General features: G+C 53.7%; 10 protein-coding genes and 1 non-coding gene across 11 annotated transcripts; 5 read left to right on the forward strand and 6 right to left on the reverse strand.

Moving 5' to 3' along the window:
• Nucleotides 1-1,977: 1,977 nt before the first annotated feature.
• BDZ83DRAFT_653797 (serine/threonine-protein kinase cot-1) lies at nucleotides 1,978-4,096 on the forward strand (the record flags this gene model as incomplete). Its single annotated transcript, XM_060510648.1, has 4 exons — nucleotides 1,978-2,642; nucleotides 2,705-3,205; nucleotides 3,252-3,731; nucleotides 3,781-4,096. The coding sequence occupies 4 exons, from the start codon at nucleotides 1,978-1,980 to the stop codon at nucleotides 4,094-4,096; spliced, it is 1,962 nt and encodes a 653-aa protein (XP_060362623.1).
• Nucleotides 4,097-5,446: 1,350 nt separating this feature from the next.
• On the reverse strand, nucleotides 5,447-6,169 carry BDZ83DRAFT_582711 (splicing factor 3A subunit 2; the record flags this gene model as incomplete). Its single annotated transcript, XM_060505573.1, has 1 exon — nucleotides 5,447-6,169. The coding sequence occupies one exon, from the start codon at nucleotides 6,167-6,169 to the stop codon at nucleotides 5,447-5,449; it is 723 nt and encodes a 240-aa protein (XP_060362624.1).
• A 508-nt stretch (nucleotides 6,170-6,677) lies between these two features.
• On the forward strand, nucleotides 6,678-6,749 carry BDZ83DRAFT_t198. The gene has a single exon. It is a non-coding gene; the product is annotated as a tRNA-Trp (tRNA).
• A 2,852-nt stretch (nucleotides 6,750-9,601) lies between these two features.
• On the forward strand, nucleotides 9,602-10,221 carry BDZ83DRAFT_628664 (uncharacterized protein). The gene is made up of 2 exons (XM_060508717.1): nucleotides 9,602-9,859; nucleotides 9,930-10,221. Exons 1-2 carry the CDS (start codon nucleotides 9,706-9,708, stop codon nucleotides 10,121-10,123), a joined length of 348 nt encoding a protein of 115 aa, XP_060362625.1. The 5' UTR covers nucleotides 9,602-9,705; the 3' UTR covers nucleotides 10,124-10,221.
• A 149-nt stretch (nucleotides 10,222-10,370) lies between these two features.
• On the reverse strand, nucleotides 10,371-11,526 carry BDZ83DRAFT_653800 (uncharacterized protein; the record flags this gene model as incomplete). Its single annotated transcript, XM_060510649.1, has 2 exons — nucleotides 10,371-11,154; nucleotides 11,207-11,526. The coding sequence occupies 2 exons, from the start codon at nucleotides 11,524-11,526 to the stop codon at nucleotides 10,371-10,373; spliced, it is 1,104 nt and encodes a 367-aa protein (XP_060362626.1).
• A 504-nt stretch (nucleotides 11,527-12,030) lies between these two features.
• BDZ83DRAFT_582789 (GDSL-like Lipase/Acylhydrolase) lies at nucleotides 12,031-12,894 on the reverse strand (the record flags this gene model as incomplete). The annotated part of the gene is made up of 2 exons (XM_060505584.1): nucleotides 12,031-12,761; nucleotides 12,834-12,894. The coding sequence occupies 2 exons, from the start codon at nucleotides 12,892-12,894 to the stop codon at nucleotides 12,031-12,033; spliced, it is 792 nt and encodes a 263-aa protein (XP_060362627.1).
• Nucleotides 12,895-15,681: 2,787 nt separating this feature from the next.
• On the forward strand, nucleotides 15,682-16,673 carry BDZ83DRAFT_416665 (uncharacterized protein). The gene has a single exon (XM_060502957.1). It carries the CDS (start codon nucleotides 15,922-15,924, stop codon nucleotides 16,606-16,608), a length of 687 nt encoding a protein of 228 aa, XP_060362628.1. The 5' UTR covers nucleotides 15,682-15,921; the 3' UTR covers nucleotides 16,609-16,673.
• A 64-nt stretch (nucleotides 16,674-16,737) lies between these two features.
• BDZ83DRAFT_582699 (glutathione-dependent formaldehyde-activating enzyme) lies at nucleotides 16,738-17,271 on the reverse strand (the record flags this gene model as incomplete). Its single annotated transcript, XM_060505571.1, has 1 exon — nucleotides 16,738-17,271. The coding sequence occupies one exon, from the start codon at nucleotides 17,269-17,271 to the stop codon at nucleotides 16,738-16,740; it is 534 nt and encodes a 177-aa protein (XP_060362629.1).
• Nucleotides 17,272-17,799: 528 nt separating this feature from the next.
• On the reverse strand, nucleotides 17,800-19,556 carry BDZ83DRAFT_703773 (glycoside hydrolase superfamily; the record flags this gene model as incomplete). The annotated part of the gene is made up of 1 exon (XM_060511484.1): nucleotides 17,800-19,556. Exon 1 carries the CDS (start codon nucleotides 19,501-19,503, stop codon nucleotides 17,800-17,802), a length of 1,704 nt encoding a protein of 567 aa, XP_060362630.1. The 5' UTR covers nucleotides 19,504-19,556.
• Nucleotides 19,557-20,423: 867 nt separating this feature from the next.
• Nucleotides 20,424-21,718, reverse strand: BDZ83DRAFT_582759 (uncharacterized protein; the record flags this gene model as incomplete). Its single annotated transcript, XM_060505577.1, has 2 exons — nucleotides 20,424-21,135; nucleotides 21,261-21,718. The coding sequence occupies 2 exons, from the start codon at nucleotides 21,716-21,718 to the stop codon at nucleotides 20,424-20,426; spliced, it is 1,170 nt and encodes a 389-aa protein (XP_060362631.1).
• A 1,991-nt stretch (nucleotides 21,719-23,709) lies between these two features.
• On the forward strand, nucleotides 23,710-26,386 carry BDZ83DRAFT_628674 (general substrate transporter). Its single transcript, XM_060508718.1, has 6 exons — nucleotides 23,710-24,406; nucleotides 24,512-24,868; nucleotides 24,951-25,327; nucleotides 25,444-25,478; nucleotides 25,538-25,957; nucleotides 26,018-26,386. Exons 1-6 carry the CDS (start codon nucleotides 24,181-24,183, stop codon nucleotides 26,181-26,183), a joined length of 1,581 nt encoding a protein of 526 aa, XP_060362632.1. The 5' UTR covers nucleotides 23,710-24,180; the 3' UTR covers nucleotides 26,184-26,386.
• Nucleotides 26,387-27,551: the final 1,165 nt, after the last annotated feature.

Here is a 27,551-nt window from a genome sequence, read left to right on the forward strand (position 1 = left end):
CAAGGTACATGTCGGCGGTCTCCTGCCAATTGCTTAGCACATCGTCAGCGCCCCTCCTTTCTCGTTGTTGTTTCCCGCCCCGCACGTTTTGTGGATCTCGACCGATGATGGAGAAGTCTGGGAAGGAGCTAGAAATGCAATGCAGCAAGATGTAGACAGTGCATGCCATAGGTATTTACCAACGCGTTTTGAGTTGAAGCAATGCACATTCAAGACTGTAGTAAACAATATCTACGGATAGACTGCTAGAAAGTGCACGAAGTACCTAGCAAGTGTCATCTCACAAGGCATAAGGCCAGATGCCAAACCTCCAAGTGGAGGAGGTGCGGCGGAGGCATATCCAGAATCCCAGTGGATGCAGCTCCGACCCCACCTCACCCCGCTCATCGGCCACTCACAGCTCGGCATTGGTCGAATCTCAGGGGTACTTGGGGTCCAGCGAGGCCCCTCGACTTTCAAGGCCGCGGCGCCGCCCCCCGAGTGCCTCTAACCTAAGTGCCCCCCTCCCCTGAGTTCTCGGATCCCCGCCTCGCCTCAGGTGCTGGTAGTGTGAATTTGTAGTGCGTTGATTGTGGCAGGTGCGGCGCGGTTTCTCTTCAGGATTCCCTTCCCGTCACCCCGTCTGGTCTTGCCTTTTTGTTGCTGCAGCGGGCTGCGTACCTTCCTTCGAAAGTTAGGAGAAGGAACATCCTACGACATTGACGTTGAACCCAATTGCATCCCTTCCTTCCTTCCTTCCATCCAAGGTCTACCTGCCTTACCTTGAGTAATTGTTGATGGCGGAAGGTACTTGCTACCTACCTCGACCGACTCCTGCCTTCCCTTCCTGCACTCCGTGACTCTGCTCCACCTCACTGCCGGGGCCGCTTCGCAGGTGTCCGTCCCTCTGTGCAGTGTGCAGCGTGCACCCCATCACCCCTCCTTCCCCCTCCCCTCTCATTCTCAGACCGACCCCAATCCCAAGGCCTCCTCAAACCTGGAATCAGCCTATTCGTGCCTCCTTTGTACCAAGTCCTCGACCGCCTCCTCGTGTTGTGTGCTTCAGCAAAGTACAGAGTACATTCCAAAATACCAAACACCAAAAACTACGTTGTTCCATCCAAAGTACAGTACCTTACCGAGTGCCTCGCCCAACACCAGCTCTCCTGCCGGTCTCGTGACTTGGACCTCTCTCTCTCCCTCCTCGACACCTCGCCTTTTGCCAGCTTGACCTTTCCTCACCTCGCTCAAGCCACGAGGTGCTTCAACCTACCGCCTCCTCCGATTACTGTACACCGACTACACACAGCTAACTTCCTAGCTTCGCCCGGCAGTCGTTGTTCTTACCTGCACTGTTGGCACCGGGGAAATTCCACCCCTTGGAGCATCAAGCCCCTCTCCGCCACCTTTGCACCTCTTTGCTCCATTGGCAAAGCGTCCTATCAACAAATCCTCGCCTCCCACCCCTTTTTTTTTTTGCTGGTGAGCATACAGATAGACAAACTAGCTTCCTCGACCGCCTTTACACTACACTTACTCAACTTGCCAAGGTATGTGGTGATACTCCAACCTCCAGATATCATAATCTTCACATCCTGTCCTGCCTTACCGACCTTACGTCCCCCCATCCCTGGCCTCTCCTCTCACTCACTAGGGCACGCACTTACCATTCATCAAGTTCCAGTGGGTTTGCGAGGACCTCCCATCCACTCATCCGCCCACCGCAATCTATTCTTCTCGACTTCCGCCCCGGGGGACGACCCCAATCCATCCAACCACCCGCCTTGACCCTGCGCACTGCGGCTGCAACCTTCCCATCTCCTTTAGCAGCCTCCCCGCCGTCTACCACTCTAGTCGTTGCCTCACTTCCACGGTCCGCTCGCCCATAGCACTGTCAATTAAACTGCCACTTTGCTAGTCGCCCGCACAGCCTGCGCAACTGCCAACCCCTACCCGCACACGACGTGCCCCCCCGAGTCAAGACGAAACTTCTACACAATGGAGGGTAATAATAACCGTCTCTACCTCAACATCGGTAACCAAAACGATCGTCTGGGTCCTGGCGGCGACCGACAGTATCCCACCACGCCTTCTACCTTTCCTCAGCCCGTCTTCCCTCACCAAGGCCAACAGCAGCAGCAGCACCAACAAGCAGGCGGTATGCAGCACCAGCAGCAGCAACACCCGGGGCAGCAGCAGCAACAGCAGTATGCGACCGGTTATGCTCAACAGGGCTATTTCCACCCGAGCCAGCAGCAGGGCCAATATCCTCCCCAGGGTCACGGCGACTATAATGCGGGCTATCAGCCTCGATCCAACACCCCGGGGACCAATGATCCCAATGTCGGTCTCGCCCACCAATTCTCTCACCAAAACCTAGGCGGCGCTGCTCGGGCATCGCCCTACGGTTCCCGTGGGCCCTCGCCCGCTCAAAGACCTCGCACTGCCGGTGCCTCGGGACAGACGCCTCAGGGTTACGGACACTATGCGACGCCGCCGATGCCGAACCAGCAAGCAGCTCCCGTCGAGGTCTTTGCTCCCGCTCCCGAGCGACTCTACGAGAAGTACGGCCCGAACGCCAACAACAACCAGAAGAAGTGTACCCAATTGGCCTCCGATTTCTTCAAGGACAGCGTGAAGCGTGCCAGAGAACGCAACCAGAGGTGAGTGCAGGACAAAGACTTGCCAGCTCGAAAGCCGCACGTGCTAATCTCCCGTTACATAGACAATCCGAGATGGAGGTCAAGCTTTCCGAGCCCGGTCAGAGCCAGCAAAGACGCGAGCAGATTTGGTCTACGGCCGGCCGCAAGGAGGGCCAGTACCTGCGATTCCTACGAACCAAGGACAAGCCCGAAAACTACAACACCATCAAGATTATCGGCAAGGGTGCTTTCGGAGAAGTCAAGCTGGTCCAGAAGAAGAACGACGGCAAGGTATACGCTATGAAGTCTCTGATAAAGACGGAGATGTTCAAAAAGGACCAACTCGCCCACGTCCGCTCTGAGAGAGATATTCTGGCCGAGTCAGACAGTCCCTGGGTCGTCAAGCTCTTCACGACTTTCCAGGACTCCTATTTCCTGTACATGTTGATGGAGTTCTTGCCCGGAGGTGACTTGATGACCATGCTGATCAAGTACGAAATCTTCTCTGAAGACATCACACGCTTCTATATTGCCGAGATTGTGCTTGCGATCGAGGCGGTCCATAAGCTGGGCTTCATTCATCGGTAAGTCAAACATTGTCTGTAAGCGCGAAGTCTGCAAAGCTGACAGGCTCAGCGATATCAAACCCGACAACATTCTGCTGGACCGCGGAGGTCACGTCAAGCTTACCGATTTCGGACTCTCGACCGGTTTCAACCGCTTGCACGACAACAACTACTACCAACAGCTGCTGCAGGGCCGATCTAACAAACCGCGCGATCGTAACTCTGTTGCCATTGACCAGATCAACCTCACTGTCAGCAACAGATCCCAGATCAACGACTGGCGTCGGTCGAGGAGACTGATGGCCTATTCCACCGTCGGAACGCCCGATTACATCGCTCCCGAGATCTTCACAGGCCACGGTTACACCTTCGACTGCGATTGGTGGTCCCTCGGCACCATTATGTTTGAGTGTCTGGTTGGATGGCCTCCTTTCTGCGCCGAGGACAGCCACGACACATACCGCAAGATCGTCAACTGGAGACAGACGCTGTACTTCCCTGATGATATCCAGCTTGGTGTAGAAGCCGAGAACCTGATTAGAAGGTGAATACGCCCAAGAACGGAGGTATTTCAGGATACTGACATGGAGTAGCTTGATCTGTAATACAGAGAACCGCTTGGGTCGTTCGGGCGCCCACGAAATTAAGCAGCACTCATTCTTCAGAGGAGTTGAGTTCGACAGCCTGCGTCGCATCAGAGCTCCTTTCGAACCTCGCTTGACTTCGGCCATCGATACCACGTACTTCCCGACCGATGAGATTGACCAGACTGATAACGCCACGATTCTCAAGGCTCAGGCCGTTCAGCAAGCCCGCTCGGGTGTGCCGGCGGTGGTCGAGGAGTCTCCTGAAATGAGCTTGCCCTTTATTGGATACACCTTCAAGCGGTTCGACAACAACTTCCGATAAGCGCGACAAACGCACTGTTTTGGTGGCCAGCTTATTGCGACTTGCCTCTCGATCTCGAGGATTACCGATATCATGCCGAGCAAGACGTGGAGATCCGGAGGACTAGGAGACTACTAGTGCTTCGCTAGTGACTCCGTTTTGCCTACTGCCAACCCAATACACCCAGATTCTTGTTTCACAAGACTTGCATTTACCGTTTTTTTGTTTTCAATCACTGCATACAGGGCGTTCACTCGCATCAAAGACACCAAGTCGCACAAATCATGTAGATGGGAGGGGGAAACCGATTTGTTGTCTTTCAGGGGGTATGTAGTCGAGACGGCCGCCAATGCTTAGAGTTTTCATTATGAGAAACATGATGAAGAAGACAGAGAGTAGGAGGACCGTGAGGAGGAGATGTCAAGACGTACTGGTAATGCTGGATCTATCAGTGATGTATGGCATTGTGGGATTCCGAGAGTCGTGATGACGACTGGCAATAGTGAGGTGGTAGATGCAATCCAGACGATGCATTTGAGAACAAGACTTGAGACTTGATGATTCGTGATGTTCGTGGTTGATTTATTGTAGGCTTTTGGTGGCTATAAACGGCATGTTTCCATGTGTATGCTGCCTTTGGGCAAGGTGGGTTCTTTGATCATAAACTTCTCACCGTCTTTTAATTCCACCGGGGCACAGGCTCAAAGTAAACTATAGGACCACCGCCTAGAAAGTGATAAACGACTGTTCCTTTCCTGCGGTGTCTTTAGAGACCAGGTTTCTTTGGGAAGGCCCCGTCGGGATTTCGGCTTTGCACTATTTGATAAAACTCACTTGTGGTCAGCTTATAGCCATTGCTGATGGTTCTACATTCTGTCTGTTTTGTCTTATGGTTGGTATTTGTTGGATAAGATGTCTTCATGGGAATCTCTGGATGTGCCTCAAGAAAGCTTTGCCATGAAGTCCTCAGCTCAGTGCCACGCCAAAACCTCTGTTCAAGGTTCATATCAGCTCGTCTATGTTCCTGTTCAAGGGACTGATGAGCAAAATCAAGTCTGATAAAAATTTTCCCTCAATCGAATTACCGACGCCCAACGCCATGATATGAAACCCGCTTATGTCACTGGAATAGGGCCATATGAGCCACTGCCGACCAAGTTGACCCAGATAACAACCGTTTGCTTCAATGCTGTCCAAGGCACGAACCCTCACCACTGCGGAAGGTCGTCTCCTGGTGATCCTTATATCTGAGCGAAGCAGGACTGACTTCCTGGTACGCCACAGAAACCCCTCCAGTCGTGTCGTTTTGTACAACCTTTTCCGACACCCGTTCCGCGAGAAACAATGCAACTTCTCCCTTCCTAACCGCTTTTACCTCCTCGTACCAGGCGCCGCAACATATCTCTCCTCCCGCTCCGACATGAACATGACCTGCAGCCAATATTCCTTGGCATCGGGATCCCAAAAGCTAAACTGCTTATCGTCGCGCTTATCCAGCTCGCGCGCGGGGATCTTGAACCCGCACGTCTCGTACGGCTCCGCCGCCACCAGGAGGTACTGGAAATTCTTATCCGGCTCCTCGATGCGCTGCGTGAAGGCGTTCATGACCTGCCACTTGGGCTCCACGTCGGGCGCGATATCCGGGTACTGAAGCTGGAACAGCAGTCCCTGCTGACGCGTGATCGGATCGCGAATCTTTGTAATCTTGTACCCCGGCCGTCCAATCTTGATCAAATTCCGCCTCGCCCCTCCCGCACCGAAGCCGGCACCGACGACGCCGACGGGTAACCCCGTCGCCGGGTCAATGTTTTGTTTCCCTTCCTTTTGTTCGCGGGCGGCGCGGCGGGCGAGGTTGGTCTGGTGCTTTTTGCCCTGGGTGTGGGCGAGGTAGGAGCCGTCGTTTTGGTGGACGGTGAGGCAGAGGCGGCACTCGAAGGAGCCGACGTGGTTTTTGAAAAAGTAGGGGTCCTTGTCGAGGTCGATTGTTTCGAGGGCGAGCTTGCGGAGGCGTTCGCGGCGGTCTGCGTTTGTTGCGCTGAAGGAGGCTACGCCGCCGCCGCCGAATTTGGAGCCGGCGCGGTTTTGGTAGTCCATCTTTGTGGTTTATGGGAAGGTGTTTACGATGTGGAGGAGAGTATTGGTCGTGGGGGTTTGGTGGCTGAGGATTCTTCGAGGTAGACCCTTTCGCTGAGAAGAAGTAAAAATCTTCGTTGGAGTTGGGTGTAGAGGAGTGGAAAAGGCGATGGTCTGGTTGTGGAAGGACCAGTATGGAAGGCTGGAAGCAACTAGATGGAAGTTGCGACAAGAGCTTGGAGTCGCGAAAAGTAAGGTCCACCCGACTGCTGTTCACCTCGGTGAATCCGATACCAAAGCGGAGCCAAAGATTCTCCGGCCATCTCGATATGGCCCGTGCACCGGTGAGCTCGGTCAGCTCCCGCTAGTTCACAACTTCACACGGCCCCCATCGACTTACACCAACTTGCAACACACAATAACCGCCACGGCTCCCGCACCCCTTTGTCGACATTTCACTTCCGGAACCTCCAGAATCCTGGCTTTCCGCTCGTTTCATTCGATCGAGGACTGTATTCTTCAACAATTCGGGGGCGTGGCGCAATGGTAGCGTATCTGATTCCAGTCCAGAAGGCTGTCCGTTCGAGTCGGGCCGTCCTCAATTTATCTTTTGCCTTTTTTACGACATGCTGAAGATCAGGTACCAGCGGCTTGGTACCTGTTGGCTCTGGCCTTATTGGAAGGGACCAGTCGGTTTGCAGTGAGGTCCATCGCTACTGGCCTGAATTCCTGGAGGGGGCCAGTGAAGCTTGGAGATCTGGTCAACTGCAAGGTTACATACAACCCAACGATGCTGAAGAAGTGGATTGATCCAACGTTCCTGCGTTAGGTTGTACGGGTAGCAACGTACTTCTGCCGGAATCCATAGAAGACACGCGTACGGGTACATTTATGCACGTGTGCAGACTTCCGTTGACAGCATTGGTAGCTCGATCCGTGGCTGGCTGTCTTCCGTTCTACGACGAATCCTCCAAGACCCTGGAATTAGGTTACGAGCCGAATTGCCGGCGAGTTGAGTCACAGTTTGTGGCGGGTTGAACCGTTGTTCTCAACGACGCGCCGAGTCTCGAGGGTGACAGTTTCGAGAGGGCCCCGAAAAGAGCTGATGGCCCGGAGTACATAGTACACCTTACCAAGAGGTCCTGCATCGTCTGGTGGGAAGCGCTCGCATCAAGTGGCTAAGCTTACTAGGGAGGGACATTTGTGCAACCCATCTCTGCATACTCTTGACCCCTCATCATGTGGGTGTGGCTAATCTGCTTCGCTGGCATACAGACGGCGACGAATCATCAGCACCCACACCACAGACTCTCCAACGTGTGTGTCTACGCCTGTCTCGCTGGCTATGAAATGCTTCGATGAAATCACCCGAGACCACTGAGTCCTGTCGACTGGACATGGACGCTCCCATAGGCTCTTCGCACTATGTTATAGCTCGTTTGGGAAAGAGGCGACAACCAGGGGTCTAAGCTCCAGATGCTGGTCTTTTTCACTAATGATGCTGGTATGACGCATAATCTACCCTGCTACGATAATGAGCAGCCCAGATACAGGTTTAGCTGGCTTCTCGTTACTGAGCGGGTCTAGCTGTTGATTGTCTTCTTCTGAGCCACGAACGAATAGCCAGGCAACGTAACATGACCTGGTGAGCCACACCAGGTCTCTCGTCGGTGTGGTTGCGTGGGTTTCCTGAACTTATCCTTCCCATACGTGAGGTCACCAAGCTTGAAGGCGTCAAGCTCGTGGGTGATCAGGCTCGCAGTTAACTGAGCTCAGAAGAAGCCAAACTTGGATGTATCCACACTTGGAGGTGACGGAACACAGTACATCAAGCTTGGGGGTTCCCGGTTTGGGAGTGGTAAACCTCAGAGGCAACCAATCCCCTAGGTAGCCAGCCCACAGGTAGCCAGCCCAAAGGTGCCCAAGCCAAGGTAACCAAGCCCACCGATATCGAAGCCCACAAGTAACCAACCCCAAAGGTGACCAAGCCCACGGGCAACTAAGCCTACAGGTAGCCGGGCTTGGAGTATATAATAGACGTAGATAATCCCAAAGTCAACTAAGCTCGGAGGTCGTCAGCAAGCTCAGACATCACGACTCCCACAGATAACCAAACTTGGTAGTCAAGCTCCGAGGCGCCCAGACCTCGATCATCGTATCTATACATAATCCAGCGAGTTACCTCGAAAGAAAGTTCTTTCCGATCATTGTGTAAGCTCTTCCTGCTCAGCCCGCATCCCGCAGTGTTCGCGGCTCTGTGAGCGTGGCTTTCGTTCAGCACAATCCATGATACCCTTGATACCTACTCAGCATACTTGACAGGGTCATTATCTTCTCTCATTTTCCTTGGTCTAGTCTCCTGTATCGATCGACAAGCTTTCGGTTTACCAGGCGCCATGGACAACAACACCGCCCTCTTTCGTTGGGCGCCACCACGAAATGTGAGATGGAATGTCATCGCTAGCTGTGTCACGTTTGGCAACTTCGTGAACAGTATCATTCGAACCTATCCTGACCTGGACACTTGCGACATCAACAACAGCGCACTACGCGATTTGTTCAACTCCGCCTTGCCGACCTACATTTCGGAGGGCTTCAGACACAGCACGACTCAGCAGATAGCATCCTGGTACTTGTCCGGCTGTGGGACAAATGCTACCTATGCTACTTGCGATACGCATCATTGCCTGAGCGCTGTAGCTTTCAAGCAAGCTATCTTGTCCGAGATCAAGAAGTCCTGGAATATGACCTGCATCAGAGAAGTGCGTTCTTCTCTGGGAATTCAAGGCAACGCTGACATTGCGGGCGTCGGGGTAAGCTACAGGCACGGGAAAGCATTGATTCCGAAGGTCTGACAAAGTTCTTCCGCACAGGTCATGGTCACTTTCTGCCTCGAAGCTTCCCTGGTCGTTGGGTTCTTGCTTGCGCAGGCCGTGGAGCAAGTCCATCAACGCAATTCCCGACAACCAAACCCATTCATCAAGTGCATTACCAACGCTTTCAAAGTAGTGCTGCCGGAGTTCTATTGGAGTTCTGTGCTCCTAAGCCTAGGCATGGTCATCGCCTCCCTCCTCACCGCTGCCGCTTCAGCAGGAGATGTACAGAGAGACCGGTTGAGACAGTGGAAGGCTGGCAAGGCATTCACTGTTTATGACACCCAACTTGCGGCGCTGGCGTCACTGTTCAGTATTCAGGCCACTTTCATGGCTGGTCTGATACTTCAGACCTCTGGGAGACGGAGACGCTTGTTGAATGTGGCTATTCTTCCTCTATTGGGGCTTTTTCTGGTGGTCCTAACGTATTTGACGATCAGTTTGGATGCACAGCTACCTGAAAATGTCATCATGTTGCACTGGAGCATGCTCCGAACTGACGAACTGGCCAGAGGGTTTCTTCAAATATTCACCGGTGTCACGATGTTTATGATGGGTATATGCGGTGTGACTGCTTTGGCGACTGCCTGGGCACGCAGAGGGAAAGCTAAACAAAAGGGAGCTTTGCCGGACAACCTTCTGAGGTTTGAACTTTGGACAGTGCAGACGATTTTGACTGCCCTTATGTTAGCGACGCTCGGCAAGTTCTTCGATTTCCGCAAGCAGACAATCCCCGGTAGCGCCGCAGGTGACCCGCAACTCGAATGGAGCTTTGGCCAAATTCTGGTTTTGACGACCTGGATTCCGGTGATGCTTGACATCTGGTATACGAGTAACGGTAAGTCTACATGTTGCTCATCGTCTCTGACTTGTACCGCCGACACAGTGTAGCTAATACGTCACACCAGTCGGGATAATAAGAGGCCTTGAAGTGCATATGCCTGGTGGTTTTCATGCAGTTACCGCGGCTGAATTCAAAAAGATCTTGCCACAAACGCATGATAAGAATCAGGGGTTAGAGCAGGAATCAAATGGTGTGCTACAGGGCAGCCCAAGTAATGGACGTGGAGAGGAAAAGTCTGCCAGTGATATTGAGGTGTAGGATCGCTTAGGATCGCTGTGGGCGTTTGTTTTGGTGCACAAGCCTCACCTTTTCTTATTTCTTTCTCCTTTTGTTCCTGGAACGTTTGTATCATAGACTCATTTCCCAATATATTCGATGAAAACTTAATGGTTACCGAACCTTGTCTTTTCAACCTCGTCTTTTTCACTGAAACCGGTTGCTTGCCTCTTGAGTCCGAAGTACTCTGTTTGTGGACTGTGGTGCAACGGAAGACCAAATCAAGGCCTCATACAGTCTTCTTCTTACTGCCAGCAACCCTTAAAACTCCGACGTCTCTCCCCCAGATAACAGCCAGCGCCGCGCCGCCGGGCCCAACAACCGCACTCCACACTACCAACTTTCCCAGGTCCATTACAACCTGCCCGAGGCCCTTCGTCTCGTACGCCAGGTAGGCAATCCAGCTCCACGTCGCCAAGGAAGCGCAGTACGTGTCCCACTGCAGCAAATCCAAGATCCCCCTCTCTAATGACACCATCTTCACCTGGGACCACGGCGAAGTAGGCTGAAGAATCTGCACCATCGCCTCGATAGCGGTCTCCGAAGCCCAGCCAGCCTTCCAGAAGACGTATCCGACGACACCATAGGATGTCACGGCGACAACGGAAAGAGTGTAAGTGTAGATCCTACGAAAGTCATTGATCTTTGTCTGCGGCCTCGACTTTGCGGCTTCGGGGACCACGCCAAGAGCGCCGATGAGTTGGGCAAAGATCAACTGCCAGATGTCGGACCAGAGGGGGAAGGCCTGCCAGACGGCGAGGAGGATCTCCTGGGTGCGCGGAGTGATGATGCTGGGGCTCGGGAGCGCTGCGAGGAGCGTTGGGATGAAGGCGCCAAAGGTGAAGGAGCCGATGACCGCGCGAGCTTGGACTTGGTCGATGGAGATTGCGGCTGCGAGTTCGTCTGGTGTTAAGGACCCTGGGATCGGGGAGGTGTAGAGGTATGCGAGGAAGTAGAGGGGCAGAGTGGCGCCGAAGGTCATGAGTTGCCAGAGCATTCCCCAGGAGGTCGTGCTGTTCACTTGTTAGGGTTGGCTTCTACTGAGGTTATCAAGGACGAACTCACTAGGAGACCAGTCTCTCTCGGTTTCCGGCTCTCAGACCTTCAACTTGAATGAGGACATGCACGGCGAGCAGTTGGCCGGCCATGAAGATTGAAAACAAAGTGAGATTTGGGTCTTTGCCGTCAAGGATAGGCTTGAAGAACTTCACGAGCATGGTGAGCAGGCTATCGAGCGGCTTCAGGGTGGTGAACGTAATCGGCTCTCCGGCAAGGGCCGACTCTGTGGAGTCCATGAGGCCATTGGTTACGGAGAGGTCGTAGATTGCGACCTTGGCTAGGTAGAAGATGGAGAGGAACACGACGGTGAATACTGGCCGAGACATGTTGGCTATATTTGTTGATGATTGGAGATGCGATGAAGCACTTATTTGGTGATGAGAGAATGGAGTCTTTGCGGTTGATCGTACCGGACCCGAGTGGAGGCATCCTGAGGTTAATCTCACTGGGGGTCCTGGCGATCAGCTGATCGCCGCTACTCATCTGAAGTTGCACCCGTCCACATCCTCGGGAAGCTATTGCGTTTCCTCGGCAAGAAAAGTCATAGCATCTCACTTGATGGGTCTCATTGGCTCAGTCGCTAACACTTGAGTTGGATGGATTGTATGTGATTTGTCTGAAGATTGAAACTAAAAAGTATCCTCCAAGCCTTTTGTGGCCCACCCTGAACGCCGTTTGATAAATCCCTAATTACTATGCAGTAACATTACAGTTGTGTCATGCGATTCCCCTCCTACCCTTATTCTATGATGTGCGCATTATGAGCTCGACGGCTCTGGGGATCCGGCGAAGCGGAACACGATGTAAAGCAGCGGCGCAATCTTTCTGAGTCATTCAGATCTCTTGCTTTCAGGAAGAGGCTGCGGGGACTCGAGCCAGCCGCGCGACGCAGCGTCCTTGATGCCATCGAACCAGATGTGCGCCATCTTTGCGTAGCCCGCGTCGCTGGGGTGAGTGCCGTCGACGAGATCGCTCTTGAGCGGGCCCTTGTCGGAGTGCATATCCACAAGGACAACCTTCTTGGAAATCGCCTGCTGCTCCGAGGCGAGCGTTTTGTACTGCTCGTTGACCTTGAGAACGCACGCCTCCGTGTTGTTGTTCCCGTTCACGAGGAGAGTCGAGAGGACGATGGTGGCGCGCTTGGAGGTGTCCCAGATGTAGTTCATCATCTCGAGCATGCGAACGTGCGCGTTGTCTGTGTCGTAGCTCTGCGCGCAGTCATTTGTGCCGGCGTTGATGAGAACCAGGTTCGGCAGCGTCTCGGGGACGGAGATCTTGGCCTTTGCGAGGACCTGCTCGATGCGAAAGCCGGACCACCCTTCGTTGTCGTTGTCCTCCATCGTGCCGTTGGGGTGATTGCCGACCATGTCGACGGGGTTGCCGTCGGCGACGAGGAGGTCGCGGAGGACCTTGCGGTAGCCGTTGCCGTCTGAGGAGGTTAGGCCATAGGTGATTGAGGCGCCGAGGGGCATGAGGCGGAGTGAGACATTGCCGCCGACGAGGATGTTGAAATCGGCTCTTGGGTGTAGTGCCGGGGCTTGCTGCGCGGGGGCGGCGTAGACTTTTTAGTGGGTTAGTGATGCCGTTGAAGATTTGGTGTAAAAGTCCGGGGCGTTATGGAGGATGAACTTACCAGCAGAGGTTGACGCCAATAATGTGGCCGCCCAGCGGAGAAGAAAGACGTTTGAGTACATAGTTGCGGTGTGATATCTGATGCTGAGGTGATGAACAGCGACGTGAGATGCTCCCAGGTATGAGTGAAATGAGAGAGGTCTACGACTGCTACGATGAGACACTACAGACACGGGTTCACGATGAGACGCATGGGCAGCGGAGAGGTTAAATAAGTGTACAAGATGCGTGAGTGAAAGGATCGGATACCCAGGGCCAAGGAAATAAGCTCACATAGGCTGGGAAACGGATCATGTTGTGGCAAGGACACCCCCTTGGTGCGACTCGGTACCTTGATTTGCCAGCTTGCCTTGGTTCTTTTGCGCTGTACGGTACGAAGCTGCACACTGCGAGCTCTAGTTCATCGAGAAACAAACCCCCTTTGGAAGGATCAGACGGCTCATTGCGATGTTCATTGGACCAATGCCGCGTTGGGAAAAGTGAGGTGGGCGGGAAGAAGAAGGGGTGAGGGGGGTGTGTGACACTAAGGTGTGCAAGGACGCTGGGGTGGTCGGACAAGGATGACGGAGGGAAGACTCTAGAGGAGCAGTGTCTAGATGACATGTCAAGGCGAAGGCGAGGCCGAGGGATAGGATTATGTCAATGAGTCCGAAGGACGGGATGATGGGTAGGGCGAGTGACGGGGAGCAGAACGTTGGAAGTTCGGGGAGGATGAATGAGGCGGCGGCGGAGGCACGGCGGTGCTACTTTCAACCGCCGTGATCCTCCCATGAGTCTCGTGAGTTTTTAGTGTGAGATGAGATGAGGTTGAGTGAGAAAAGAGATTGAGCGTTGCGTGGACGGAGTGAAGAGCACCAAGGTCTCGTTCCTTCGAATGTTGCCATCCATGATCCATCCGTACCGTCTATGATCTATCACTCGCAAAGAAGAAAGCCGTAGAGCAAGGGTCCGACGTTGGAATGTCTCTCGTCTGGAAGATACGGCACAGCAACACGGCAGAAGAGTTCCATTTCTTTACATCTTACATCTTAGTGTCGGTACCTGAAGGTGATTTTACACCCCGAGTGCAACTCCCCGCAGAAAATTGAGTGATCTCTCGCAGGGAAAATGAGTCTTGTCCCGCAATAGGCACCTGCCAATCTGTTTCACCAACCCTGTCTGTCTTCCACCGAGCTTCTATTGTTTCCGCCATCTCACCTTTTCTCATTCGGTCTTCGCGATCAATCCTTGTATTAAGCCAATAACTTATTCTCCGTGGCTGGGGCTCATGGGATCGTACAGAGTATGAGTGATAAAGTGAGATTCACATAAGAACAAAAGTACGGACAAGAATAATGAGACGGCTGGGTTAGGATGGCGAGAGGAGACTTGTTCGGTAAAGAGTGCTAATGAACGCGTGCCCCATAGGTGAGAATTTGGCTTCCCCGGCGGAGTCTAGAAGAAGATCCCGCATGGCTGTTTTTGGCGTAATCCCGCAGGCTTCAAGCATCGAACACATCCCTGACCACCCTCTTTTCCCTCCTCATCCTCATCGGTCGGTCGCCGCTGTATTCTCTTTACCCGGGATTAGCTGTGGCTTTACACGCGGAGTTCCTCCGAACTCTTGGTCCCAGCAAATAACTTCCCGACGGCGGCTCAGTTTCACTCTTACAAACACAGCCGCACGCCGCGCTTCTCCAGCCTCTTCCTCTCGTCTTCCTATTTCCCACTCACTCTACTCGGTGCAGAAGTCTCTAATGCTGCGCGCCCACGTCAGATATTTTAAGCCCAGACTCATTTCTCCGACTCCTGCGTCAAGCTTGATTTCGTTCCTGCATCTGCCTCCTGTCTGGCCCACGGTTTCGTGCGTCTTCATTGCGCTGCTCGGATTCCCCCAGTCCGAGCCCCCTTCTAAATTCCAGGGCCTCCAGCTTCCAAAGAGCTCTTCAAGGGTCCCGGCTGCCGACAACGTGAGGAATTCGGTTCAATGACGGAAACATGTCCCAACCCGGAGCGCCATCCGGACTATTGATGTGCGTTTACGAAAGCTGACAGCACCCGCGCTCGACAGTGCGCCAGAGTGACAGAAATGCAGAGAGACGCATGTCCCTTGCGGTCGGTCCGAGTCCCTGACGTCAGGGATCGACAGATGCTAGCAAAGACGCATAACAATTGAGAGTGTTTTTTCTTGTCGCGTGGTAGACCACCACCGGCGATGGCGCACTAATTCTGAATGAGGTAGATCGGCGTCCAAAGTTGATCGCCTCAAACGATCTTGAGAGTAATGCGGCATCGCGGCGTACGCAGCAGTGAGAAGCCAAGTCTTTCAGGGTCGGCAGAGATGTCCCGAGAGTGTGGCCATGGCCTTTCACGTGAGACGACATCAGATCTGTTGTGCTTTTCAATGAGAGTCGTTGTATTGAAGTGCGACAATGGATTCCATATCGAAATGCGACATGGGATTTTATTGAAATTTGACCCTGCAGCACTGCTCTACGGGGAATCGGTCAGCTTCGGCCTTCACCGAGGTCTCACCGAAGATCCTATTCTCAACCTAGACCCTCCGACTAGACAGTCGTTTCGTTCATCAGGTTCCTTATCTAATATAAGAGCTTCTGAAGTCATCTGATGGTATCCAGGCACAGGTTCATCTCCATCTTGAAAGACTCCACCGTGATGAATGACCGGTGACAAGTGACTCTGGTCTCATCTCAAACTTATCTGCGGCCAATGACCGTTGGCTCCGTCACACCCACCAACGGCCCGCTGCAGTGTTCCGTGTTAGTGCACGTTTGGTTCTACCCATATTTTCGACACGAACACCATCAATGTGATCGGTTCGCGATATCAAAATGCGACCAGAAGCCTGGTGTCGTAGTCCCTTATGACCTGATGCTTATCACGTCTTCAGGTCCGTGGGTTGCTGTTCCTCCCCAGCCATCCCAGCCACGGGTGATGCGTTGGCCTTGATAAATGATGGCAGTCCTTGAATTACGGGAACTCAAGTATACATATCTTTCACTCGAATCTTGACGGCCAAGGTTCCATCCCTCGATCTCTCAAAGACCCTTGTCGAGATCAGAGTACCGAGACGACTGCCGAAGCCCACCATGTCGAAACCTCTCCCCTCCCGCCCAAGTGACGATCACAACGACGAGAACTCCCCGCTTCTACCCCGCGATGCCTCCCCCTCCTCTCCCCACAACGAAGCCGACGCCGACCCCAACCCCTCGACGCTGCTCCTCTTCCGCCGCGCCGTCGGCATAAACACTCACCTCCAGCCCGCCGACGACTGCGACCTCGAAGCAGGCCGCACCTCCGCCCTCGGCATCTACGCCTCAACCATCGCCGCCCACCGCCGCTTCCGCACCCTCCGCATTCTCGCCACCGTGCTCATCTACAGCTGCCATGCAACGCAGATCGTCGTCGGCGGCGTGCTCACGTGCCTGGGCCCCAAGGCGGGCGTTCACCGGACGAGTATCACGGTGCTCGGCGGGGTGAATACCGTTGTCGCGGGTGTGTTGACGTGGATGAAGGGGCAGGGGATGCCGGATAAGTTGAAGGGTAAAGAGATTGAGTTCCGGAGGTTGCAGAATTGGATCGAGGAGACGGAGGCGTTGATGGTTCTTGGGACGGTGGGCGGGACGAGGGAGGAGGTTGGAGGTTTGGTTGAGGCGGCGTATCGGAGGTGGAATGCGGCGAACGAGCGGGGAGAGGACGGAGGGCCCGGGGAGGAGTACGAGGATGAGGGTAGGAAGGGGAAGGGGTCGACGATGAGATGGCTTCGGGGGCGATGACACCCAGGTTTGAGACGCCGAAATTCATTTGGTTCGTGCGAGTTGTGAGCTGTTCATTGAGCTTATGCAGAGCGCGGTCCTTGAATCCTATCCAACTTCAATTTACATCTCATACCAACTTATCAAATTTCACAGCTTAGCCTTCACTACGACAGCATCACTGCCATTCTGTTGATTCCTCTGTCCTCTCCTCAACATGGGAATATCATCTGTCACGCCAGGTATCTCATTCTCACACCATTCATGCCCACCCAAACCACTAGCCAGTATCGCACCAAACCCTCCCTTCTGGCCCTTTTCCCCAATGAGAGCCTCCTGGTCAAGCGTCCCAAGACAGATACTACCCCACTCCTCCCCCTCGCTATGGTAGTAAAGCCACGAGCCGCATTCTGTGCAGAATCCTCGCTTTGCCATGGGTGTGATGCTGAACTCGCGTAGCGTTGATGTGCCTTTGGGAGACGTCCACTTCATGGGCCAGGGGACACGCTGAAAGGCGACGAAGAGGGCGCCGGATTGCTTGCGGCACTGGGTGCATTGGCACGTCTGGGCGTTGGCGTTAAAGTCATGTGTGTCTGAGAAGGTGGCTTCGTAGCGAAGGGCGCCGCATAAGCAGCCTCCTGCTACCGTCGCGGGTTTTGGTCCAGATGAAGAGGCTGAAGTCATCGTTGTGTAGTGGTGGGGGGTCTTGAAAGGATATCGTGATGTTGAGTTGTTGAGTGAGATGTGAGTGAGTTGCGACCGGTGAATGATGAGGTCTCAGACTCTAGACGCTCCAGATTTTGCAGTGAATCGGGGTCATTGAAATCTTCCAAACGAAAAGATGAGAGTCGAAGTTTACATGCTGAAAATTCTCAAAGGGCGTGAGTTTTGTGTCGTGTTTTGTCAGCGTCTACGTCAGAGTTGTCATTGACGCCCTTGCGATGCGGGAGCCGAAAACAAGCCATAGTGAAGCCCCGCCACGACTTGACATCGCCAAAACCTCAGCGCAAACTTGATTGGACTAGAGATTTGAGTATCATTGAATCGTGAATTGCATGTACAGTCTGTCTATGAAGTCTCTCGTACCTCTATATCGTACCTCTTTTGTACCTGTTCTACCCAGCCATAACCCTAGAATCGTACCTTGTCCTAGTTTAGTGTGCCATTTCCAAGTGTCAATGTCTTCATCTCAATCCCAATAGACAACACAATTCACCGGTCCTCCTCATCTTCGGCAACCCAGTACGCCTCAATCTCAACAATACACGTCCGCGCCGGGACCGTAACAGCAATGGGGAACCCACCATAGTCCGGGTCGTCATTAGGCATGATCAAAAACTCTCCGCTGCGCGTCTCATCACCGTTGAACACCCGCAGCGTCCGTAGCTCTCCCTTCTCATCAACTTCCTTCTCAGCAGCCGCAAGAATTCCAGTAAACGTCGCTTCCGGCCGCACGCTCTTGAAGTGGACGTTGAAGCCGCGGCCCACGGCCAGGAACTTGGCGTCACCGAGGTGAATAACCATGCCGCCACCCGGACCAGGCTTGCCAAACACAAAAGCGCGCTCGACGATAACCTCAACGTCGCCAATCACCTTCGTCCACCGCTCGCCCTTGCCCGCCGTGTTAATCTCCTCGTCAAAGAAGAAGCCAAACCTGTCCTCGGGCTTCGCGGCGAGCAGGTACGGCGCCACCTGCGCGAGCAGCTTGAACTCGCGCCCGACGATCTCTGGGCCGGTATCGATGCCAAAGGGGCTTGCGCCCAGGGCGCCGTAGGTGCCGTAGGATAGCCACACCCGCCGTGCGCCGTTCTCATCGCGGCGCTGCTCGGGGATGAAGAGCGGGTTGCCCTGGGCCGTGTAGTCTTTGCACACGGTCTCGTAGTTGTGGAAGTAGAGGTCCGGCGCGAGAAAATCGAGGGACTTTTGGGCTGTGAAGATTGTGTTGTGTCGCCAGATGTCGAGGACGTGCGGACAGGGTCCGCCGGAGGGGTAGACTCCCGGTTCCGCGCCGCCGCCGACGACGATGGGAACGCCACGGAGGTCGAGGTCGGAGGGGTCATCGAAGTTGAGCCAGGTGTTTGTGTAGAGGGGGATATCGTATTCCTTCTTTCCTGCGGCGGCGACACGGCCGACATAGGAGGAGATGTGGTAGGCCATGAAGGCCTCGTCTGCTGATGAGCCAGAGCCGAAGATGGACGTCCACGAGTGCGAGCCCGAGGCTGGGGGATCGGCGAAGCGGGCCTTGAACTTGGGGTGTAGGTCGGCTGATTTCTCGTTGAGGTGACGGAGGAGCGCCTCGGGTACGGGCGTGGCAAAGGCCTTGTCGGCGCGACGGGAGCGGTCGCGGGAGTCGCCCAGAAGACCCGTCTCGTTCTCGACCTGGATCATGAGAACCGTGTTGTGCTCGGCGTCGACCTGGGCGAGGTGCTTGCACAGCGCAGCAAAGGCCCTCGAGTCCGCGGCGCAACCCTCCTCGCTGAGCGGCGTGACCATCTCAATGGTCCTCTTGACGCCCCCCTTCTCGAGAACCTGCACGCGCGGGAAGCGCTTGGTGTCTCGTTTTACCCAGTGCGGCGCGTACGTCGAGATGCCGTTCTTGTAGGTGCCGAACCACAGGAGGACGAGGTGCATATCGTGTTCCCGCGCGCCGGCGAGCACGGCGTCGAGCTCGGAGAAATTGAAGTTCCCCTCGGTGGGCTCAATGTCCTCCCATGTCACGGCGCCGAGGAGGGTGTTGATGTGGTTTGACTTCATGGCGGGCCAGACCTCGGACATGAAGCGGGCGGAGGAGAGGGAGGAGTTGTGAAGCTCGGCGGAGAGCATGAGGAAGGGCTTGCCCTTGAGGTAGAGCTGGGTGTTGCCATTGGTGCGGCGGAGGTGAGGGAGTTGCGTGGCGGGGGATTCTGATGCTGTCATGATGGGCAATTGAGAGAGAGAGAGAGAGAGAGTGTGTGTGTGTGTTTGCAGGCAGCTGTGAAAGAGACAGCGTGAGATCAGAGAAGAGTGTGAAGGGAGAGGGCAGAGAGCTGAAGGCCACGGATTAGAAACTCTCGTCGCTCGTCGTCAGGTTGAAATAATGCCAGAATGATTTCGAGTCTACATTATCCCGAGGAGCTTTCTCTATCAACGAACCGCTTTTTGGAGGGTCTCTCGCCGGCGCCAGCTCCGTCTCGGAGAATCCGAAGATGACTTGCTGAATGGTTGTCCGGTGTGGGCTTCTATCTGCTTCCGGCAGTCGAAACGTCCGCCATTCGTCCGCTTCAAGACGTTTGAATGGGGAAGAGGATCCATTACTGCCGCGGGACGTCAGACGGGAGTTTGCAGATCGCCTGATGGGACGTGTTCGATCCCGTTAGATGGCTCCGGATATTCTTCGCAACTCGACTTACAGCTTCGGATATACTCTAACCTGCCACTATTGTCCCATGTATTAGTCCATGTCAAAGTGGGTTAACATACAAGCCTTAAGACCATTTCCCCGCACTTCTGATGACGCATGTTAGTTGGAGAAATAAAAGTCGAAAGAAGGCTCTTTAATCCGAGTTCCAGGAACTGAACATGCGTTGGCTTCGGAAATATTTCGCATCTGTTAAGGCTCTGAGTCTCCTCACAACCCACAGTCTCCAGAAATAAAGTCTCCGCAACCACGCCGGATGGATTGTGGATGTGTGGAGTCCAACGTTGCGTTCGGGCTGCCGCCGAGGAGAGTTCCCGCCCATCCTTACATCCTCTGGGGAATAGTGAACATCATTGGATGCTTCGGTTCATGCATGAGGCAGTTGAACTAGTTCGCGGGTTAAGTAAGTACTTTGGGTCATTTAACTTGTCTATTATTTTCATTGCCTACTACTCTGCGGACTCTCGATCCCAGGTAAGCCAGGCCAGCAGTCAATATCATCCAGCTTCCGCAGTAACTTCTCCAGCTTCAGCCTAGCGCCCTCACTCACCAGCGCGCCGTCGCCGACATCCATCTGCTCCATGTACGCCGCCCCGCAGTCCCTCAATTTCGGGATCAGGCTGTTGCCGTTTTGCTCCAGAACGTGCTGCGGCATATGGTACAGAATCTCAAGCAGGTCGTCGACAATGCGCTGGTGCTCCTCCGCGCGCGTCTTGACCGTCGATCCGAACTTTTGCAGTAGGTTGGAGCGGATGTTGAGGCTCGTGATGAAGAGGTTGGCGATTTGCGTGTCGTGACCCTCTGTTATGTGAGAGGGGCGCGAGAGACCCCCGCGCCAACGTAGTTCGGGCGGGAAGTTGTCAATAATTGTTTGGATTTTGGCGAGCCAGTGCTTGAGGGCCTCTTCTTGGCCGCCGTAGAGGCTTATGGGCGCGGTTTGCGCCTCGTGCCATATCAGGAAGAGGTCGCTTAGCTGGTTTAAACCCGGTACGTAGGAAGTTGTATCGCCATGCCACGGCGGTAATTCCGCGTGGGACAGTTGTGGCCCCGTCTCGAGTTGCGAGTCTGTCAGGGGTAAAGGGCGCAGGTGCGCGCGGTTCTCTTGATGAGAGACGATACTTACGGACAGTCTCCCGAATATGTCCGCACTACTGTTCAGATGAAGGAAAACGTCAACCGAAGACTGTTCATCATCTCGACTTTTTCAAGGTTGTGATTGTGTTTGTGTGGGGGGTAAAGACAGGGGTTACTGCATTCATTAATGGGGGCAACGTACCAATATGCCGCAAAGATCAGCCAAAAGAGCCTCTTCAGCAGCTGCTGCTCGGACATATCCAGGTCCGCCATGCGGTAGTACGCAAGGAACCTCGCCCCCGCCGCCGCCTCGGACATACCATGGAACGACCCCATGTCCCCCAACCCGTCCTCGTTCATCGAACTGGCCGACGTGCCAATGTTGTACATCGCGACGCACCAGTCCAGCGAGTAAACGGGCTTCCTGAGGCCATGGTCGAGCAGGTGCTGCTCCTCGATGAAGTCCAGGCACCGCTCGACCGTGACAGGGCTGTAATCGGCCCTTCGCAACGTCGCCACCGTCGCGGCGCAGACGCTCACGACGAGGGCGCAAAAGGTGCGGTCGGTGTTGGCCTCGCCGGCTTTAAGGCGGTGCAGGAAGCGCCGCCGGTGAAGGACGGGGGCGAGGGCGTGGACTTTTTTGAACCAGTCGTGTAACATCCGCTGGACGAGGTCTTCGGGGGCGAAGAGGGCGAGGCGGTTGCTGTGGTGGGAGCCCGTGGTGGTGTTGGGACTCGGCGCGCCTGCGATGATGGCGCGCAGGTCTGTTGCTGAGTGAGTCGTGGCAGTTGTGTGCGACTGAGAGTGAGAGTAATGGTGAGATTCAGTGTGAGTGTGAGACTGGGGTGTCTGTGTGTGGGTCGACGATGAGGCGGCAGGTGAGGTTTGGTAGGCGAGGCCTACGCTTGGTGAGGTGATGTCTGATACTGAGGGACTCCTCTGGCTGGCAGCTGATGCGGGAGCATTTGCTCGCTGTTGGTCGTATTGTTGCTGCCGGTGTTGCTGTGCGTGTCTGTTATGGTTGGTTAGTATGTGAGCTCTCAGCTGGACATCATCCTATGAGATGAGATGCAGGGCCGGGGCTTGGACGGACTTGTTTGGTGGTCCTCTCCTCCGCCTAGGCCGTTCATGAGTGCATTGGATGTCGAGGAATGTACAGCCTTGGCATCGACCCTCTCCCGAGCCGTAGAGACACTGCCGGTCCAGTCAGTCCAACAGAGTCTGGGGTGAGATGGTTGAACCTCGGGACGAAAGAAACATGGGATAGAATTAACCAATCTCATCCATGGTCAGAGGTTTACAAAAGTCTCTGTACGAGGTACCCAACGATGAAAACTAGTCATCATGGGTAGAGGCCTCGTGAGACATCAAGGGCTAGGCTTTCTTGCTGCTCACTCTGACTTTGCGGGACCGACATGCGTCGCAGGCGTTCTGGTTCCTGATAATCTTGGCCCTCGGCCGCCCACTGGCTGGTGAGGCGGGAGACGTCGAAAGTGGGGAGTGAGCCCCGTTTCCGTCCGGTGGTGGCCCAGTTACTCGGTCGATCTCCATGATGTGTGGCTTGGGTGGTTGGTTAGTAGATGGCAGTAGTCTTTGTCAGACCGTACCAAAAGACCCGAGTCCGCTCACACTGATGAGTACCAGATTAGATCAGATCAGACAAGTTGCTTCCGCTCATCAAACATGCAAGCTGCGGGTGTGTTCGATTCCCCGGATAAACCTCTCAGAATCCGGGGAGGGGGCTGGTGATCCAATGGTGGAGAATACAGCTTTCAGCTCTTTTGCCCGTTTAGGTGGTGTTGGAACATGAAGCTTCCAAACTGATGATGTGGTAGGCTGAAATGCGGAGAGGATGGATCACTGTCAAAACGTGGCCGCAAGGGTCATGATTGTCCGGCGATATTCCCGCGTTTGTTCTGCCCAGAAGGAGACCCAATGGAGCAGAGATGTTGGAGAGTTGGAGTAGTATGGGGAAGAGAGAGTGTGTGAGAGAGGCAACGGTGGGAGGGCAGAGGGATATCCGAGGAGAATTGTCGGGAGTTGTGTATTTTGAACCTTCTTGCAGGGCGCTCTGCGTCGCAATAACGTCGGATTTACTTTCTCTTTGCTCCCCTCTGCTCCTCTTTACGCTCGTTAGCCTCCATGTGCTCGGGAGAAACTTGCAGGGAAAAGCCCCGCACTGGGGCGTTACGAATCGAGTCAGGCCCAGACTCTGAAGGGCATAGCTCCAGACCTTCCAGGAACTTTAATGTTCCCTGCCTTCTCCTGCTCTTTGCTGGTATTCGTACAGAAAGAAAGGAGTACCTATGATGTGGATCTCTTCTGCAGATGCTTGTCGCTCGCCGGGTACGAAGCCCAAGTCTGTTATTTGGTTGGTTGATTGAGGTTACCTTTTCCCCCAGATAATCCATTCTTCAGTCATTTTCATCGGGCTGGCCCATCCGGACCGCTGGGTTGGAGGAACTTGAACGAATTTCTTGTCCCTGACTAACTAATTGACCACGCCATGCCTACCTAACCTTACACCAGGATCTGCCAAATACCAGACCTTAACATGAACAGGCGGCGAACAGCTTTTCCCGGAACCTAAATGTGGAGAAATAATACTGGATCTTGTACTTCCCGTTCTCTTCTCTTCGTCCAGTCTTTTCCTGAGATTCCCGCAATCCACCCCCATGGGGACTTGTCGCTCCAATGAACATCTAGTGTCTCGTGCTCCTGTTTCTCGGTACTGGCAAAAACTTGGATACCCGCTTTCTCTCAGTGACGCCTCATAGGGAGAGGAGTAGTCCATCTCCTTGAGTTGTGTGGCCTGTTTGCTTGGCCGCTTTCGAGCCGTCATCGGATACAGCACCCTCGGTCTTCGCCTCGAGGGTGGGCTGTTCAGTTCGAAAGCGGGAAGGGGTCACGGTGCGGTTAGTGGGCGTTGAGCAATATCGAGATGCCACTTACCCAGAACCATCTACCGATTTATTATAAGTACACTTGCCCCGGTCCCATTACCCAAGAATCATGGGATGCAGCAAGCCGGCATCTCGGTAGCGACAACCAGGCCCTCCAATCTTTTTCGAGTGTTGCACATTCTTTTCTGACTCATACTATACCTAACTTGCAACGAAGTCATGGATCTGAAGCAGAAGGAGAGTCACGGCGTTGATCACGTCGATGTTGCAACTATGGACGATCCACATCTACAGCCACCCGAAGCATCGACGCTGCCGTGGTTCAAGCAGACAGAGTTGAGGAAGCTCTACTTCATGATGGTCTTCCTCTTTCTGGGATCGACGACACTGGGTTACGACGGAAGCTTGTTAAACGGACTTCAAACCATGCAGTCATGGCAGACCTGTAAGTTGGGTGTTATGGTTGTGGCATGTTGTGATCCCGCATCTCACAATCTTCACCCATTATCTGTGTTTCCAAACGTCTGTTTGCTGACAAACTCCCGTACAGTCTTCGATCACCCCTCAGGAAGTCGACTCGGAATCTTCGGTGCCATGCCAGGCTTTGGCGGCCTCTTCGTCCTCCTCTTCGCACCCTACATCGCCGACGGCCTCGGCCGAAAATGGGGCACCGCCATCGGCTGTCTCCTCGTCATCCTCGGCGCACTGCTGCAATCTTTCCCCTTTGGATCCAGTAGGGATGCCATGTACCTCATCGGTCGCTTCATCATGGGCGCTGGATCCAACATTTCCAATGGCACATGCCCCCTTCTCATCACCGAAGTGGCACATCCTCAGCATCGTGGCAAGGTTACGACGCTCTATAATACGCTGTGGTACTTAGGCAGTATCATTGCAGCCTGGTCGTGTGCGTATTCCTATCCCTCGAACTCGAACCAAATTTGTTGATAATCTTTTGACATTCGGCTAATGATTGGTGTGAAATACAGGCTTCGGAACACTCACGAAACAGTCCGGCGATCTACAATGGCGACTCCCCACCGGATTGCAGTGCATGATGCCAGGTATCCAGTTGATGGCCATCTGGTTCCTTCCCGAGAGCCCGAGATGGCTGATCAGCAAGGGCAAGGAGGCCGAGGCGAAGAAGGTTCTCATCAAATACCATGGTAACAACAACGAAAACGACGAATTTGCGCATTGGGAGTTTGCCGAGATTACTAGCACTCTGCGGCTTGAGAAGGAAGCCTCGGCTCAGAGCGGTTGGATGGAACTCGTCCGGACTCCAGGAAACCGCAAGCGTTGCGGGCTCATTATTGCAACCGCCATCTTTTCCCAGTGCAGTGGTAACGGCCTGGTGTCATACTATGTGAGTTTTTTGGTATTCCAATCCAGCCCACAGCGGTTCTCAAAGTTTGTGGACTCTGGACTTGCGGAGACCTTCTACACAAGTTGAAGAATGTTGCATCTAATGGAATTGTACAGCTCGCCGTTATTCTGGGCACTATTGGCATTAAGGAGTAAGTTTTGCGTCTCTACAACGGTTGTAGCCAACGAAGTATCTAATGGCGGTTTTCAGCTCCATCACACAATCATACATCAACGGTGGCCTTACCATTTGGTGCTGGCTTGTCTCGCTCACTGCCGCCTTCTTCGTCGACCGAATCGGACGCCGAGTCCTCTTCCTCTTCGCCGGCGTCGGCATGCTCATCTCATTCTCCATTTGGACAGCCTGCAGCGCAGTTTACGCCCAAACTCAGTCTTCGTCGGCCGGCATCGCCGTTGTGGCCATGATCTTCGTCTTTTACGGTGTTGCGGGAGCGGCTTGGCCGGGGTTGACAGTTTCCTACACCGTTGAGATCCTGCCGTACAATATTCGCGCCAAGGGTCTCACTCTGTGTTTCTGCTTCACTGCACTGAGTGGTGTTTTCAACCAGTGGGTCAACCCGCTGGGACTTGAGCAGCTGGAGTGGCACTTTTACTTCGTCTACATCGCCATGTAAGTGCCCTTGATGGATTTTGCTGTCATGTTTGGAGACTAATGATGCGGTATCTACAGTCTGGTAATCGAGTGTCTGGTCATATACTTCTTTTTCGTGGAGACGAGGGGTCCCACGTTGGAGGAGATTTCGATGCTCTTTGACGGCAAAGATTCTGCGGCTGGAGTTGCGAGGGTTCACGCTCAGGCAAAGGTTGAGGAAGTTGAGAAGAGAGAAAACGCATAAGCATAAGCCGTCATTTTTATAGAGCAAGCAAAAACCGAGTGTCAGTGAAAGCCAGCATTCACGTTGGCTTAGAATCTACTGCTATAGTTTGAAGACGTTTCATAGTCCGGCATCGCCGCCGGGCCAATTGGCGTGGGCGTGACTAGAACCACACATACTTCCTGTTCTACAGTGTTCAATTCCACTCAATTAGGAATTCTGCATAATTGATACAGGGCTTCTCATCTGCGAGTTGTGACTTTCAGTCAAAGCATGCAATGGCGATCATACTCTGACCACTCATGATTCACTGCATGGCCCTAGCCGGTGGTGAGAGCTTTGAGGAAGTAGGCGCGGGGTTGTTTAGACTCTTAAGGCTAGTCTCGGAACCTTATTCCAGGATTGCAGCATGCTTGTAGTACCTTAATTGTGTATTGATGACTAGGTCAATACAATGTCACCTTGAATCTTACAGCTGTACCTGACGATCTTTACGATCGCTGAGGTCTAGGTCGACCTTGTGGGAGGTTAGCCACTATCTACTGTTAATGAGGTGTATCACGCTAATTTGGCTTCATCCTTACTTGCGAAAAGCACGATCAAACACCACTCGGCGGAGGGATATTGAGCATACGTGTGCGTTCATGATATAAGCGCAAGCCATACCATTGTTACTCCTTCCCAGGTACTCTCGGTCTACCGTCTTCGTCCCTCGGCGTTCGACGCATATGTGCAGAAAGAGGCAGCAGAAACTTATAGAGATTCCAAATACTACACGATTTATGCTTTGTGGAATATTGTCTACTTACGTACTTACAGCTATTTAATTCACAGGAAGATGATCTATCTCGTACCCTGTCCACACCTAAGGTAGTCACTCATTGAAGCTTGATACGGCTCATGCTCTGCACTCCAGCTGAATTCAATGCCAACTTGCTCTCTATGATACACTATTGGAGGGAATTGTTTTGCCTGGTCAGTCTTGGCAGCGGTGGAGTGGTAGGGCTCCCCAAGAAGTGTCCTGATTGACCTGATGTAGGAGTTCGCGATGCTAAAAGACTGGGGCAACGACGCGCCAGCGTGACCGAGACTTGGCTTGCAGGCTGCCAAGTTCCGTTGAACTGTCTCTAGTGGTGGTAATGAGGAAAGTGAGTACCTGCGCCACTTGGAACACATGTAGTCAATGGCTTGGCAAGCAACCATTATTTCACATCACGACGCCACATTCTCCCACTTTCGTCTGTAACATTTATTAGTTCTTGCTTTCTTCACAGATAATAGTCCTCATGCCTTCAACCTTGTCAAGTTTGTTGGCTGAGAATACGTGTACATTATCCTAATGATTCTCTGCTTGAGCTATAGTACGAAAACTAATATCCTTCTGTAAAG

The sequence above is a fragment of the Colletotrichum acutatum genome (assembly GCF_030867785.1).
Source record: "Colletotrichum acutatum strain CBS 112980 chromosome Unknown BDZ83scaffold_77, whole genome shotgun sequence".
Classification (NCBI taxonomy): Eukaryota; Fungi; Ascomycota; class Sordariomycetes; order Glomerellales; family Glomerellaceae; genus Colletotrichum; species Colletotrichum acutatum.